We start from the raw sequence: 15,587 nt of genomic DNA, 5'->3' as shown, positions 1-15,587 counted from the left end.
GGGGTCAAAATCAAAAGTAACAGTCAGTATCTGGTGTGGCCACCAGCTGCATTAAGTACTGCAGTGCATCTCCTCCTCATGGACTGCACCAGATTATCCAGTTCTTGCTGTGAGATGTTACCCCACTCTTCCACCAAGGCACCTGCAAGTTCCCGGACATTTCTGGGGGGAATGGCCTTAGCCCTCACCCTCCGATCAAACAGGTCCCAGACGTGCTCAATGGGATTGAGATCCGGGCTCTTCACTGGCCATGGCAGAACACTGACATTCCTGTCTTGCAGGAAATCACGCACAGAACGAGCAGTATGGCTGGTGGCATTGTCATGCTGGAGGGTCATGTCAGGATGAGCCTGCAGGAAGGGTACCACATGAGGGAGGAGGATGTCTTCCCTGTAACGCACAGCGTTGAGATTGCCTGCAATGACAACAAGCTCAGTCCGATGCCGCTGTGACACACCGCCCCAGACCATGACTGACCCTCGGTGTAACGCTCATTCCTTCGACGATAAACGCAAATCCGACCATCACCCCTGGTGAGACAAAACCAGTCATTAAAGAGCACTTTTTGCCAGTCCTATCTGGTCCTGCGACGGTGTGTTTGTGCCCATAGGCGACTTTGTTGCCGGTGATGTCTGGTGAGGACCTGCCGTACAACAGGCCTACAAGCCCTCAGTCCAGCATCTCTCAGCATATTGCGGACAGTCTGAGCACTGATGTTGTTGTTGCCATCCTGTACCTGTCCCGCAGGTGTGATGTTTGGATGTACTGATCCTGTGCAGGTGTTGTTACATGTGGTCTGCCACTGCGAGGACGATCAGCTGTCCGTCCTGTCTCCCTGTAGCACTGTCTTAGGCGTCTCATAGTACGGACATTGCAATTTATTGCCCTGGCCACATCTGCAGTCCTCAAGGCTCCTTGCAGCATGTTTAAGGCACATTCACGCATATGAGCAGGGACCCTGGGCATCTCTCTCTTTTTTCAGAGTCAGTAGAAAGGCCTCTTTAGTGTCCTAAGTTTTCACAACTGTGACCATAATTGCCTACCGTCTGTAAGCTGTTAGTGTCTTAATGACCGTTCCACAGGTGCATGTTCATTAATTGTTTATGGTTCATTGAACAAGCATGGGAAAGAGTGTTTAAACTCTTTACAATGAAGATATTTTGATTTTTACGAATTATCTTTGAAAGACATGGTCCTGAAAATGGGATGTTTCTTTTTTTGCTGAGTTATATATCTTTTTATTTTTATTTTTTATTATTATTATTATTTTATTTTTTTGCAAGACAGAGCTAATAAGCATAACGCAAGGAAGTGTAGCGAAAGTGTAGTTCGTAGGCTGGAGGCACATGTAACGGATGTGAAATGGCTAGCTAGTTAGCGGGTACGCGCTAGTAGCATTTCAATCAGTTACGTCACTTGCTCTGAAACCTAGATGTAGTGTTGCCCCTTGCTCTGCAAGGGCCGTGGCCTTTGTGGAGCGATGGGTAACGATGCTTCGTGGGCGACCGTTGTTGATGTGTGCAGAGGGTCCCTGGTTCGCGCCCGTGTCGGGGCGAGGGGACGGTTTAAAGTTATACTGTTACATTGATGCTGTTGACCCGGATCACTGGTTGCTGCGGAAAAGGAGGAGGTTGAAAGGGGGGTGAGTGTAACGGATGTGAAATGGCTAGCTAGTTAGCGGGTACGCGCTAGTAGCGTTTCAATCAGTTACGTCACTTGCTCTGAAACCTAGATGTAGTGTTGCCCCTTGCTCTGCAAGGGCCGTGGCTTTTGTGGAGCGATGGGTAACGACGCTTCGTGGGTGTCAGTTGTTGATGTGTGCAGAGGGTCCCTGGTTCGCGCCCGAGGTCGGGGCGAAGGGACGGTTTAAAGTTATACTGTTACACACACATAGCCTTATGGATCTGTGCAAACCTACTAGAGTAAGTGTATCTTTTTAGTATGAAAGATTGTTTCTGATAAGTTCCATGTTTTGTAAACCCTATTCCAAGTGATTTTCTGCCAGGTCTCATAGATTACACGTAACATAGTAAACGTAAATCCGGGGAATGTAAATCCGTAACTCCAGGATTCTCAAATTAGTATGTTATGTTTGGTATGGTAACATAAGACAGGTTACTTAAGGCAAAAATGAAAGGAGGGTGGTTGGTCGGGGTGGATGAGTAGGAATATAACGCAAACGTCTATCAACCCGATGGTTTAAGTCTCATCAAGGACAACTTTAGCATTTTAGCTAATTAGCAACGTTGCAACTACTTGCTACTTTTTACCAACTTTGCAACTACTTAGCATGTTAGCTAACCCTTTCCCTAACCTTAACCCCTTGCCTAGTTAACATTAGCCACCTAGCTAACGTAAGCCACAACAAATTGTAATTCGTAACATATACGAATTGTAATTCGGAAAATATCATATGAAATGGTTGATGTACATCCACAAATGAAAACATACGAAACATATTCTTCCGACCTTAACACAAGACCTCATCTTGGTGTAACGGTTAAGGTGTTGGCTTGACAGTCGCTGGACCTGGGTTTCAAATAAAAATGTAAAATAAAATAAAATGTTATTTGTCACATGCGCCGAATACAACAGTGAAATGCTTACTTACAAGCCCTTAACCAACAATGCAGTTTAAGAAAAAAATTAAAAAGGTAAGTGATAAAAAAAAATCATTAAAGAGCAGCAGTAAATAACAATAGCAGGACTATATTTTTATAATTTTTTTATTTTACCTTTATTTAACTAGGCAAGTCAGTTAAGAACAAAATCTTATTTTCAATGACGGCCTAGGAACAACGGTGGGTTAACTGCCTTGTTCAGGGGCAGAACAACAGATGTTTACCTTGTCGGCCCTGAACAAGGCATTTAACCCACTGTTCCTAGACCGTCATTGTAAATAAGAATTTGTTCTTAACTGACTTGCCAAGTTAAATAAAGCTAAAATTAAATTTAAAATTAAAAAAAAACATTGGCAGCAGTCGTTATAATCATGTATTGCTACCACTGTATCAAAGGTATTATTTAAGTGAGTTTCATATATAGTCAGAATATGAATGTCATCTGTTACAAGCAAGTTATTGACTTCATGGACCTTGTTTCTCAGGCTGCATATGTTAATATGAACTATTTTAAGCATTTTTCTGGGTTGCTTGATTGTTTTTAATGCTTTACTGGGAAGCTCATCAGAAGTAGACTTGCTCATATTATTTATATTGGAGCTGATTGTGCAGCTCACCCTGCACTAAGTGGTCTTCCTACTAGGGCACACCACCTCAGTGCCAACAGTGTAACTCTGGTTCATAGGTTCATGATTACTGCATACAATAGCTGTAGGATAAACAGAGGTATTCGGTGCAATTAGGGTCAGTCGGAAGCAGCCTTGTGATGTCTTGATAATGCTGAAGCTTTAGCATCAACCTTTGAAGTCGCTTCGGGACAGACAGAAGAGGTTTTTTGAAGATAACCTCAAGCGGCTTGTGATCAGTTTGCACCGTGATAAAGTCCCCACCATGAAGTTATTGATCAAAACGGTCACAGGCGAACACTATGGCTAGGCACTCCTTTTCAATTTGGGAATATCCTTGCTCCGTGGGTCTCAATGTCCTTGAAGCAAATGCAATGGGCATTTCATTGTAGGGTCACTTCTTCAGAGAGGGCATAGTACCTCAGTATTGATTGGTTGCTTACCAATTTCTTGATTTGCTCCAATGCATCATCACATTGAGGAAGCCATGCCCGCAGCACATTCTTTATTGGTCAGCCAACCCAATGGCTCACATACGTCAGACATAGGAGGTAAGAATTTGGCTAAGTAATTTACAAAACCAAGCAGTCGCTGCAATGCTTTTGCGTCTGTAGGTGGCGGCATTTGCTGTACTGCCTCCACCTTCTCTGGGGTCTGGCTTCAGGCATTAAGCTGTCAAAATATGTCCCATGTATGTAATACTTGTGAACCTGAGCTTAACTTTGTCTTTATCTGCACACTTTAGGAAACTTGTTATTTTTTCCACAGAATTTGCATACAACCCCATGTGCTGGGCATTTGGCTCTTGCGTGTGTTGATCCACAGTACATGCACCCATCTTTAGTATTTTTCCATCTTGCATCACTGTCCGATGAATGTTTCCATTTTTTTATCAACATGGTCTCTGTATTTGTTCTGAGTGGCATAATTGACAGATTCTGCCTGTTCAGGGACCGTGTTCATCTTTTTTAATTGGATCTGCGTCTGTTCGCTTGCTTTGCATTTATCTATGTCTTTAGACGGCGTACGTTGTGGTTCGCGCAGCATACTTGCTCGTACTCTGTTATCTTTACACCCAATCACAAGTCTGTCTCTGATCATTTTGTCTGTCATTGATTCTAAATAACATGAATCAGACAATTGACGCAGCCTCACAACATATTTACCAGGCGTCTCTGCTTGAGTTTGTTCACGTGTTAAAAATAAATCTTTCATAAATCACATTACGAGTGGGTTCAAAATGTCTTTGTAAAACGTCAAGGATATTCTTTGAAGCATATGGCACTCTCTTCCAATAATACTAAGCAGTGTTGCCACTCGCACATGCAGGTCTTTTTTTAATCAGGTCTTTAAAAAAAAAATCTAAGTCGTAGTGATTTCATAATTCTCCCACTGATCACGGAAAAACAATTTGACTGAGAGACATTGCAGGCTCTTTGTCCTCGCTCAGCTGTCCCACTTGCGTTTATTCGACAGAGATTACATTGTCCACATACCTTATCCTATTTTCCATATTCATACCACTTCTGACACCATGTTATTATGTATATGGTAATAACTCATGTCGGAGAGTGTGGTAAAATGCTAGCATAATCCTTTACTCAGGTATTATAAATTACAGGTCACACATCCTAATCAGATACTCATAATGCACCTGTTTATATATCCTAGATAGGTGCCCCACTAGCGCCATCTCTGGGTTGGCATTATGCCCATTATCTTAACAACTATGTTACCTCTACCAGCGACAACAATTAACGTTTACTATGTTACCTCTACCAGCTGAGTCCAGGTTGGATTATTGATGTTTCTAAATGTTGAAACAGAGCTTCGGGATTGTAGTTTACATGGTCCCATCAGTAAAGGGTGTTTATAGCTGAGAACCTTTGTGATTTGCATAATGCCTTGTTTAATGCCTTGGGTTCTCGAGAGCAAGGGCACGACGTTATTGCGCTGGCGGCTTGCAAGAAAAGCCGTGCCACCACTTCTAGTAAATCTAATCGGTGCTATTCTGCAGTAAAATCCTCGTCTTTCATTTGTCGGATATCCTCGTTGGAGAATTGCATTTTTCTACACTTTGAGTGGCTAAAAGCATGTGAAAAGCATTCTTCTCTTTTTAAGGACACTCGAAGGACGTTTTATGACTGGGTTTCTTCTCGCTCCCTCTCCAGATTTGTGATTTGCATTGTGTTTACATAAGTCTGGCCACTTGACAGTAACATCGGTCGCCTAGGGTGGCTACAGACAGTTAGTTAGTTTTTTTTTTTTACACAATGGAAGTATTATTCAAACAATTGAGGCAATGATGTTTCTTTTCTCAGACAAAGTGGCATATCTGATCAAATTCAGGAGGATGGAAGGCCGAAAAGGAAACGTAATTTAAAAAGTAGGCTATGTTTTATTATTTGAATAAACGATCATCATGATGTTTATTCTTATCCCACTAACCTGAGTACTGGAAATGTATTGTTCAGTAACGGAACTTTTCTTGCTCTGACAGCATTGCATCACCCCTGTGGCAAAGGAGTATCTCTGGAACAAGCACGGAGCACATCTTTACCCCCCATTTATCAGCTACCCCATTGATTCTTTGTATTGTTGTAAAAGGTGCACTATTTACAGATGTATGTCGGACTTGATGAGCCCGTGCGGGAATGCCAGTATAATCAGATCTGCACGCGCAACTCGTTACCTATGGAGACCTTAGGGCACAAAAAGAAGAAGAATCCCCGAAGGAAGTGGCAGGTCTTTCCCGGTCGAAATAGATTCTACTGTAATGGAAGGGTCATGATGGCGAGGCAGACCGGGGTCTTCTACCTAACCCTAGTCCTCATCATGGTCACCAGCGGGCTTTTCTTCGCGTTCGAGTAAGTTTAAATTACACACTACAGTTGCTCATGCAAGACCTTAACGTAATTCACTGGTGATGCACTGAGCACATTTGTGAGCAAGGGGTGTGCTATGTAACCGCAGTCAATTTGTTTTTAATTTCGATATTCGGAGTTCATTCGTCAATAGCTCTCCGACGCAAGGTCCTATTATGATTATAATTATATAACTAGAATCAGATTATGGTAGAGAGCAAGGTACACCATTTGTTTTTACCGATGGTCGAACTCTTCCATTAACAGAGCCGAAATATGCCATTTCTGGCGCTCAGGTGCTTTAGGGACCGTCGTAAAAGTGCAATATTGGTTCAATTTCCATTCAAGAGGGTTAGCCCTATATCAACATTACACATTGCATAGTGCCTCGAGTCGCTAAAGGGCCCAAAATGTTTATTAGTTACCTCTAACTACTAAGGTTGCTATATTCTATCTATCTATCTACAAAGATACCAGGTGAAATTCAGATGTAAAGCCACATAATGTGAGGTCACTGACCCCCCCCCCCATCCATGCTACATTCATTAGAATTCCAGTTAACCACCCTGATTTTTACCTGAACTTTTCCTGATATTTTCAATAGCTCACTGTCCATATGAGTTACAGATATACAGACAAGTGTGTTGGGTTCCTTGATCTCTTATCAAATGTACACCTCACAATTGATTTTCCAAAAATGTTCGCCTAGTACATCTGTGGTTATTAATTAACGTACAGATCTAATTTACAATAGCTTCCAGTCCAAATGACATACAGTGCCTTCGGAAAGTATTCAGACCCCTTGACCTTTTCCACATTTTCTTACGTTACAGCCTTATTCTAAAATGGATCAAATAAAATAAAAATGTGCAGCAATCTACAAACTATACCCCATAATGACAAAGCAAAACTGTTTTTTAGATTTTTTTCAAATGTATTAAAAATAAAAACAGATACCTTATTTACATACAGTACCAGTGAAAAGTTTGGACACACCTACTAATTTTCTCTATTTTTACTATTTTCTACATTGTAGAATAATAGTGAAAACAACAAAACTATGAAATAACACATAGAATCATGTAGTAACCAAAAAAGTGTTAAACAAATCAAAATATATTTAAGATTTTAGATTCTTCAAAGTAGCCGCCTTGATGACAGCTTTGCACACTCTTGGCATTCTAACGCGAAAAAACAGTTGGTTAGGAAACTGTAAAACGGCAGCCATCTTATCCGGCGCCAACCTTGTAGCGTCATACCCAAGAAAACTCGAGGCTGTAATCGTTGCTAAAGGTGCTTCAATAAAGTACTGAGTAAAGCGTCTGAATACTTATGTTAATGTGATATTTCAGTTGGTTTTTTTATTAGCAAAAATGTCTAAAAAACAGTTTTTGCTTTGTCATTATGGAGTATTTTGTGTAGATTGATGAGGGGGGAAACAATTTCATTTTAGAATAAGGCTGTAACGTAACAAAATGTGGAAAAGGTGTGGGGTCTGAATACTTTCCGAATGCACCGCATGCAGTACATCTAAATCCACTTGATGTTAGGTCAATGACATCCCTCCTTCATAGTACACTCATTAGAATTGCCATTTTTCATTTAACTCAAAATACATGAATATTTCCTGTCCATATGAGCTACAGATCTACAGACAAGTGTGGTGGGTTCCTTGACCTCTCTTATCAAAGGTACACCTTTATTTTCTTAAAATTCAAAGTTTGATGTTCTGAAAAATACAATATACTCTACACTGAGCGTTTTATAAAAATATTTGAGACTGGAGAACACATTGGGAGGGATCTTAGACCTTTCCTCCAAACAGAATCTTTCTAGATCCTTGATATCCTTTGTATGTGCTTATGGACTGCCCTGTTCAATTCAAACCACTGGTTTTTAATGGGGTTCAAGTCAGGAGACTGAGATGGCCATTTCAAAATGTATATTTTTTTGTGGTTAATTTACCATATGTTTGTAGATTTTTATGTGTGCTTGGGGTTATTGTCTTGCTGGAAGATCTACTTGAGACCAAGTTTCAGCATCCTGGTACTTGGTAAAGTTCATGCCGTTGACCAGTGTAAGTAAAATAGCCCCATAACATCAAAGATCCGCAACCATATTTTACAGTTTCTCAACGCCAAAGAGCTCTATTTTCATGTCATCGGACCATAGCACCCATTCCATGTGCCAATATTGTTTATCAAACTCCAGGCGGTGCTATGGTCAGATTTTTTGTGTGTGTTTTACTCAATTATTTCGATCAATAGTGAGCTCACCCGTGATGTGATGAATTGTAAATAGTAATTGCTATTAGGTCATTCATATTATGGTTTATGTCAGCCGAGAGTTATCTAAATATGACAGCTTGTGTTACGTCAATCTTTCCTCAGCGCTAGGACTAATGTTGCCTATATTTTCCGGTTTGGATGATTGTGTTATGCAGTCGCTACTTCTGCGACTGTCTAAACATTGTATTCAAAAATAAACCGGTCACATTCAGGACATAACCTTGTAAGGACTGTGTTTGTGCAGAATGTTTCTGTTAAAAAACTGTGTGGCCAGCTCAAAACTGTTGCGTCAATCGAAACTGGACATTCTAAATAAGCATTCTAATCACTCCGGTTTGAGCGTACGTTTCAGGGATCACTGTAGATTGATCACATCCGTGTGCTGGTACGTGTCAAATTGTTAAACCAACTTTGTTTTCCCCACAACAATTTACTTTTAAAATAGGAACTTGTTTATTTTTTATGGATTTTATGTGAAAAAATACATGCTCAAAAAACATAAATAGGCCTATGATCTTTTTCACTTTACTGTAGCCTACTTGTATGACCCAGAGAGCTAAAATCACTGGGAGCAAAGTCTCTCATGTCCCTAATTCATGATACACCAAAAATGATTCCCAATTTAAAGTTTCTAAATAAATATTTAATGTCATAATTATAAATGTTAATGTAACACATTAACAGGAAGCAGGTGCAGAAGGTGATTTTAATAATAAGAAACATGAAGATAATCAAAATTGTAGTAGCGTACTGAACGTAAACAAAACCACTACTGTCTGAAGACTGAGGCTAATGAGGGCTAAATACAGGGAGAATAATCAGGTTGATGATGAAGTCCAGGTGTGCGTAACAATGGGGAGCAGGTGTGCACAATGATGGTTGCCAGGTGTGCGTAATGTGGGTTGCCAGGACCGGTGGTTAGTAGACCGGCAACGTTGAGCGCCGGAGCAGGAGAGCGTGAGTAGACATGACAGTACCCCGCCTCCTGACGCACGGCCCCAGCCGCAGGAGAACGCCGGCCAGGGGGACGCCCCGATGGCAAGGAGTGGGCTGGTCCGGACGGCGGAGGTGGAAATCCCGGACGATGTTGGGATCCAGGATGTCTTCCACCGGGACCCAACAGCGCTCCTCTGGACCATACCCCTTCCAGTCCAGGTACTGGATCTGACCCCCACGACGTCAGGAGTCCAGGAGGGACCTGACGGCATAGGCGGGGCTCCCATCAATATCTAGGGGCGGTGGAAGGGTGTCGCGGAGGACCAAACCTCCTCTGCGCACCTGAACCACTCGTCCACCGCAGGAGCTTCGGTCTGGCTCGGGGTCCATGGAGCCAGGGCTGGCTGATATCCCAGGACACACTGGAAGGGGGTCAGCCCGGTGGAGGATTGAAGCTGTGAATTTTGGCCGTACTCTGCCCAGGGAAGGAACCGGGCCCACTCCCCCTGCCAGTGACTCCTAAGGAACCTCCCCAGCTCCTGGTTCATCCTCTCTACCTGCCCGTTGGACTGAGGCCGGTACCCGGATGTGAGGTTGATCGTGACCCCCAGCTTCTCCATGAAGGCTTTCCATACCCGTGATGTGAATTGGGGGATACAGTCGAAGACGATGTCCTCTGGATAACCATAGTGCCGGAAGACCTACTGGAACAGTGCCTCAGCAACCTGGAGAGCGTTAGGGAGACCAATAAGAGGGATAAAATGGCAGGATCTCGAGAATCTGTACTCAACAACCATAATAGTAGTGAAACCATCAGAACAGGGGAGATCAGTGACAAAATCAATGGACAGATGAGACCAAGGCCGCTGAGGCATGGGAAGGGGCAGGAGTTTCCCTGCTGGAACGTGCCGGAGAGATTTAGTTTGGGCACATGTGGAGCAGGAGTTGACATAGCGAGCGATGTCCTGCGCCAAGGTGGGCCACCAGTACTTTCCAGAGATAGATTGAATAGTGCGGGGATACTTGGGTGTCCAGTGATGAGAGATGTGTTGCGCCCAGGTAGGGCTGGGCGATAAATCAATATCAATAATTACAGAGGTAATTGCGTCCCTCAATAACGATATAAAAACGTTTAGATACATGTTCGATAATGTTGATATAGAATAATTCAGTACAGCAGTCCATTTCACCACTGTGACGCAGCAGGGACGTGAGGAGAAGTGACAATATGCATGTGGAGAGGTATACGCCAACTAAAACTAAAATGCCTTCAAACATCATACTTTCCCGACGACCACACGGGTGAAGTTATAGCAGAGTGGCTCATTGACGCTCTCGCCTCCTGGGGACTCAGTCAAGACAGACAGGTCTGCATTACAACGGATAGTGGTGCGAACGTGGTACAGGCCGCTCAAATCAACAAATGGACGCGACTGCAATGTTTTGGACACCGTCTGCACTTGGCCATTGGTAAGTAACCTTGTCAATTGTGTATATTGAAGTGATTGGCTAGATGAAACTAAATGTGCATTTTTTTTTTATCAACTGATTAAGTTAAATATTACATTTGTACATAACTAAAGGGATTATTGTGATTTTCAAATTTTATTAAAATCTCTTGATTTCTCTTAGAGAGAGTGGGTAGAGACAAACGGGTGGATCGAGCAATTTGAGTGTGTAAGAAAGTGGTAGGTGCCTTTTCCTATTGGTGGAAAAAGGAGACCTGACAGTTGATCAAAAAGAACACAACCAACCCCAGCACAAGTTGGTGACAGAGTCGCCTACCAGGTGGGGATCACGTCAAAAGATGGTGCAAAGAGTACTGGAGCAGGAGAAAGCCATTTCACAGGTCTTGTCCAGTGACCAGAAGACCCGGCACTTAGCTCCCGCCTATACAGATATAGATGTTCTTGAGTCCATCAACCAGGCATTGACCCCACTCCTAGAATTCACAGATGCTCTGGTGAGTCTTATGTCAGTGTGTCTTGCCTGAAGCCAGTACTACACCTGTTCAATACAGAGATCATGAAACCTGATGATGGTGAAACGGAGCTCACCCAAACCATCAAAACGATAGTCATGAACTATCTGAATGAGACATATGATGACCTAGCCACAGATGACCTCCTGGCCTCGTTGGTTGACCATCGGTTTAAAACACATTACATCAAAGAGGAGAAGGTGGGCCACATAAAAGCAAGAGCTGTCTCAGGGATGGTCAATGAGGGAAATGAAAACCCAAGCCCAGCACAGGGAGACGTTGCTGCTGCTTCACCACAACTGCCAGCTAAAAAGAGAAAGTGATTGGGCGGTTTTTTCAAAAGTCCATGCTCCATCACCACAGGTCTTACTGAAATCCAGCTGGTAGAAAAGGAACTCAGCTGCTACCTTCAGTCTCCTGATGCTGACAGTGAAACCAATCGACTGGACTGGTGGAAGATCCACCAAAAACACTTTCCCAAAGTCAGCCACCTGGCAAAGCGCTACCTGTGCATTCCTGCGACCAGCTCCCCCTCAGAGCGTGTTTTTAGCACAGGTGGCAACATAGTGACCTGCCATAGGGCAGCTTTAAAGCCAGAGACCGTAGACAGACTTGTCTTTCTTGCAACTAACCCAACTTCAACTGTGATGTACCATTAGGCTAACAGTTATAATGCATATTGACTTGCACTATTTAAAAAAATATATATATATTTGTTCACAACTTGTAAGGGTTTATAGCTTTAAAAAAAGTGGAGTTAATGTTATTTGTGAGTTATTCTACTTCTGACAATAAATAAGACACATTAAAGCGTTTGGTTTGTTCAGGCGTTCTTGAGTCTGAAGCAGATATGCATCTTTTAAACATTATTTGATTAATATTGTGATAATTATCGTTATCGAATGAAAAATATATATATATATATCATGATAATTTATTTGCCATATCGCCCAGCCCTACGCCCAGGGCAACATCTGATCCCTTATCCCTGTGGGAACACAGGTTCCCTCTCCAGAGCCTGGCGAATGTCCACATCTACGTCCCAAAGCACAGGGGCAACAACTCGGAAGGGCAGAATGATGGGTGCACTCAGGACAGAAACATCTCCCAAATCGTAGAGATGGGACAGGGCATCGGCTTTGATATACTTTGAACCTGGGCGATATGACAAGGTGAAGTCGAATCTAGTGAAGAAAAGGGCCCACCTTGCTTGGCGCTGGTTCAGCCGCCTCGCTGTCCGTATGTACTCCAGGTTCCGATGGTCGGTGAGGATGAGAAATGGGTCCTTGGCGCCCTTCAGCCAGTGTCTCCACTCCTCAAATGCCAACTTCACCGCCAAGAGCTCCCAGTCGCCGAAGTCATAGTTCCTCTATGCAGGAGACAGTTTATTAGTAGTATGCACATGGATACAATTTCTGTGGGTTACCTTGACGTTGGGACAGGATGGCCCCCACGCCCACTTCTGAAGTGTCTGCCTCCACCTCGAAGGGCAGTGTAGGATCTGGGTGTTTCAGCAAAAGGGCAGAGGTGTAACGACCCTTCAGTATACGGAAGGCCTCATTGACTGCAGGACTTCACCAACTAACGGGGACCACCCTTGAGGTGGGAGGAGAGGCGATGGAGCTCAAGTTCCTAATGAAGCGGCGGTAGAAGTTGGCAAACCCCAAAAACTGTTGTAGTCCCTTTATGGTGGTTGGGACCGGCCATGGCCTGACTCCATCAACCTTCCTCTCCTCCATCATAACTCCCTATGGACTGATCCTAAGAAGGAGACAGCGACCTGATGGAACTGGCACTTCTCCGCTTTCACATACAGGTGATTCTCCAGGAGTCGTTCCAGGACTACTCTGACGTTGGCGATGTGATCCTCCAAGGTGGCCGAGTAGACCAGGATGTCATTGATATACACAACCACCTCCTGGCACCCAAGCATGTCCCGGGACACCTCGTTAACGAATGCCTGGAACACCGACGGAGCGTTGGCTAATCCATAAGGCATCACCAAGTACTCATAGTGCCCAGACATTGTGCTGAATGCCATTTTCCATTCATTCCCTCCCGGATGCGGATCAGATTGTAGGCACTCTGTGGGTCCAATATGGTATTGAAAGAAACGGGCCCGCTGAGCTGTTCGATCAGCACCAACGGGAGAGGGTAGCGGTACTTGGTGGTGATGGAATTGACAGCAGAGTCATTGGCAGCAGAGAGCTGGAAGGAAAGGCTGAATGCAGTGTACATAAATGTTAAGTCAGCCAGACTCATAGTCATCCTCTGTGATCCTTTCTCACACGTCGAAGGTCTGTGAAACGTTTTCATAGATTTTTTTTTTTTTCTTCCTTTTGATTCAAATTGTTTTAATATATATATTTAAACAATACAAAGCATACACATACAAATGACAACAGACGCATACAAACATCCACAACATCACCCCTGCCCAGACCCACCTGCTTACACCCCCATCCATCTCCAGCACCCGTGTCACTCTCTGCCACATGGCCTCAAACTGCGGCGTTTTGTTTCTCTCAGTCGCCCATGCACTTTCAACATTTAGATAATAAAACATTTGACTTTTCCATTTGGTTAACGACGGAGCATTGGTTGATTTCCAGTTTTGAAGTATACGTTTTTTCAAGATGATTGAGGAGAAGAGGATCGTCCAACCCATCGATCTCTAAGCTTCTGCAGGTTCCAAAGGGTCATTTTTAAAGGTTTATATAATTGCAGTCAAAACGGGTTCCAATTAAGAACCTTTTTGGATTTGCTTAGTGTATCAGCCTGAAAAGCCTGCAATTCAATAGCCTACTCATTGAGTGCTAAAATGTCACAAATATAAGGCAATTAAGTCACATATACACAGATGTCTTCAATTAGAATTGTTCATGACAGCTTGTAAAGGCCCGATGTTATCACATGCAAATTCATTCATTTGACATCAATGGTAATATGCAGAGATTTTCCTGTCTCTCTCCCCATCCCCCACCTTTCCCTCTGTGATCTTTCATTCCTCCCACATTCCATACCAAAACATGGCACCGTAGTGTTCCCGTTTCCGTAGTAACAGTTTCCTCTTGAGCTCTTTGTGTCCTGTCGAACCAACAGCTTGCAAGGCAACCGGAGGAGAGTCACTGATTAGTCCCAGTTTGATTTGGGTTGTGTCCCAGTTTGATTTGGGTTATATCCTGTTCCCTATATAGTGCACTACTTTTGACCAACGCCTATTTTGTTGCATTACAACATGTAAATTAAATGGATTTTTATTTGGATTTCATGTAATGGACATACACAAAATAGTCCAAATTGGTGAAGTGAAATGAAAATAATTACTTGTTTCAAAAAAATTGCGCGTGCATATGTATTCACCCCCTTTTCTATGAAGCCCCTAAATAAGATTTGGTGCAACCAATTACCTTCAGAAGTCACATAATTAGTTAAATAAAGTCCACCTGTGTGCAATCTAAGTGTCAAATGATCTGTCACATGATCTCAGTATATATACACCTGTTCTGAAAGGCCCCAGAGTCTGCAACACCACTAAGCAAGGGGCACCATGAAGACCAAGGAGCTCTCCAAACAGGTCAGGGACAAAGTTGTAGAGAAGTACAGATCAGGGTTTGGTTATAAAAAAATATCAGAAACTTTGAACATCCCACAGAGCACCATTAAATCCATTATAAAACAATGGAAAGAATATGGCACCACAACAAACCTGCCAAGAGAGGGCCGCCCACCAAAACTCACAGACCAGGCAAGGAGGGCATTAATCAATCAGAGAGGCAACAAAGAGACCAAAGATAACCCTGAAGGAGCTGCAAAGCTCCACAGCGGAGATTGGAGTATCTGTCCATAGGACCACTTTAAGCCATACACTCCACAGAGCTGGGCTTTACAGAAGAGTGGCCAGAAAAGCCATTGCTTAAAGAAAAAAATAAGCAAACACATTTGGTGTTCGCCAAAAGGCATGTGGGAGTCTCCCAAAATGTATGGAAAAAGGGACTCTGGTCAGAGGAGACTAAAATGTAGCTTTTTGGCCATCAAGGAAAACGCTATGTCTGGCGCAAACCCAACACCTCTCATCACCCCGAGAACACCATCCATGCTGTGGGGATGTTTTTCATCGGCAGGGACTGGGAAACTGATCAGAATTGAAGGAATGATGGATGGTGCTAAATGCAGGGAAATTCTTGAGAGAAACCTGTTTCAGTCTTCCAGAGATTTGAGACTGGGATGGAGGTTCACCTTCCAGCAGGACAATGGCCCTAAGCATACTG

General features: G+C 43.2%; 1 protein-coding gene across 1 annotated transcript in view; it reads left to right on the top strand.

Annotated features, from left to right (window-relative positions):
• Positions 1–5,869: 5,869 nt before the first annotated feature.
• The window catches only part of LOC120019145 (palmitoyltransferase ZDHHC14-like), a 41,095-nt gene continuing 31,377 nt past the window's right edge, over positions 5,870–15,587 (top strand). The window contains exon 1 of the mRNA XM_038962425.1: positions 5,870–6,114. Coding sequence (XP_038818353.1) covers positions 5,870–6,114 — 245 coding nt within the window. The remainder of the gene's footprint in view (positions 6,115–15,587) is intronic.

Source organism: Salvelinus namaycush, chromosome 24, assembly GCF_016432855.1.
Source record: "Salvelinus namaycush isolate Seneca chromosome 24, SaNama_1.0, whole genome shotgun sequence".
Taxonomy (NCBI): Eukaryota; Metazoa; Chordata; class Actinopteri; order Salmoniformes; family Salmonidae; genus Salvelinus; species Salvelinus namaycush.
This window is presented reverse-complemented; position numbering and strand designations above follow the sequence as displayed.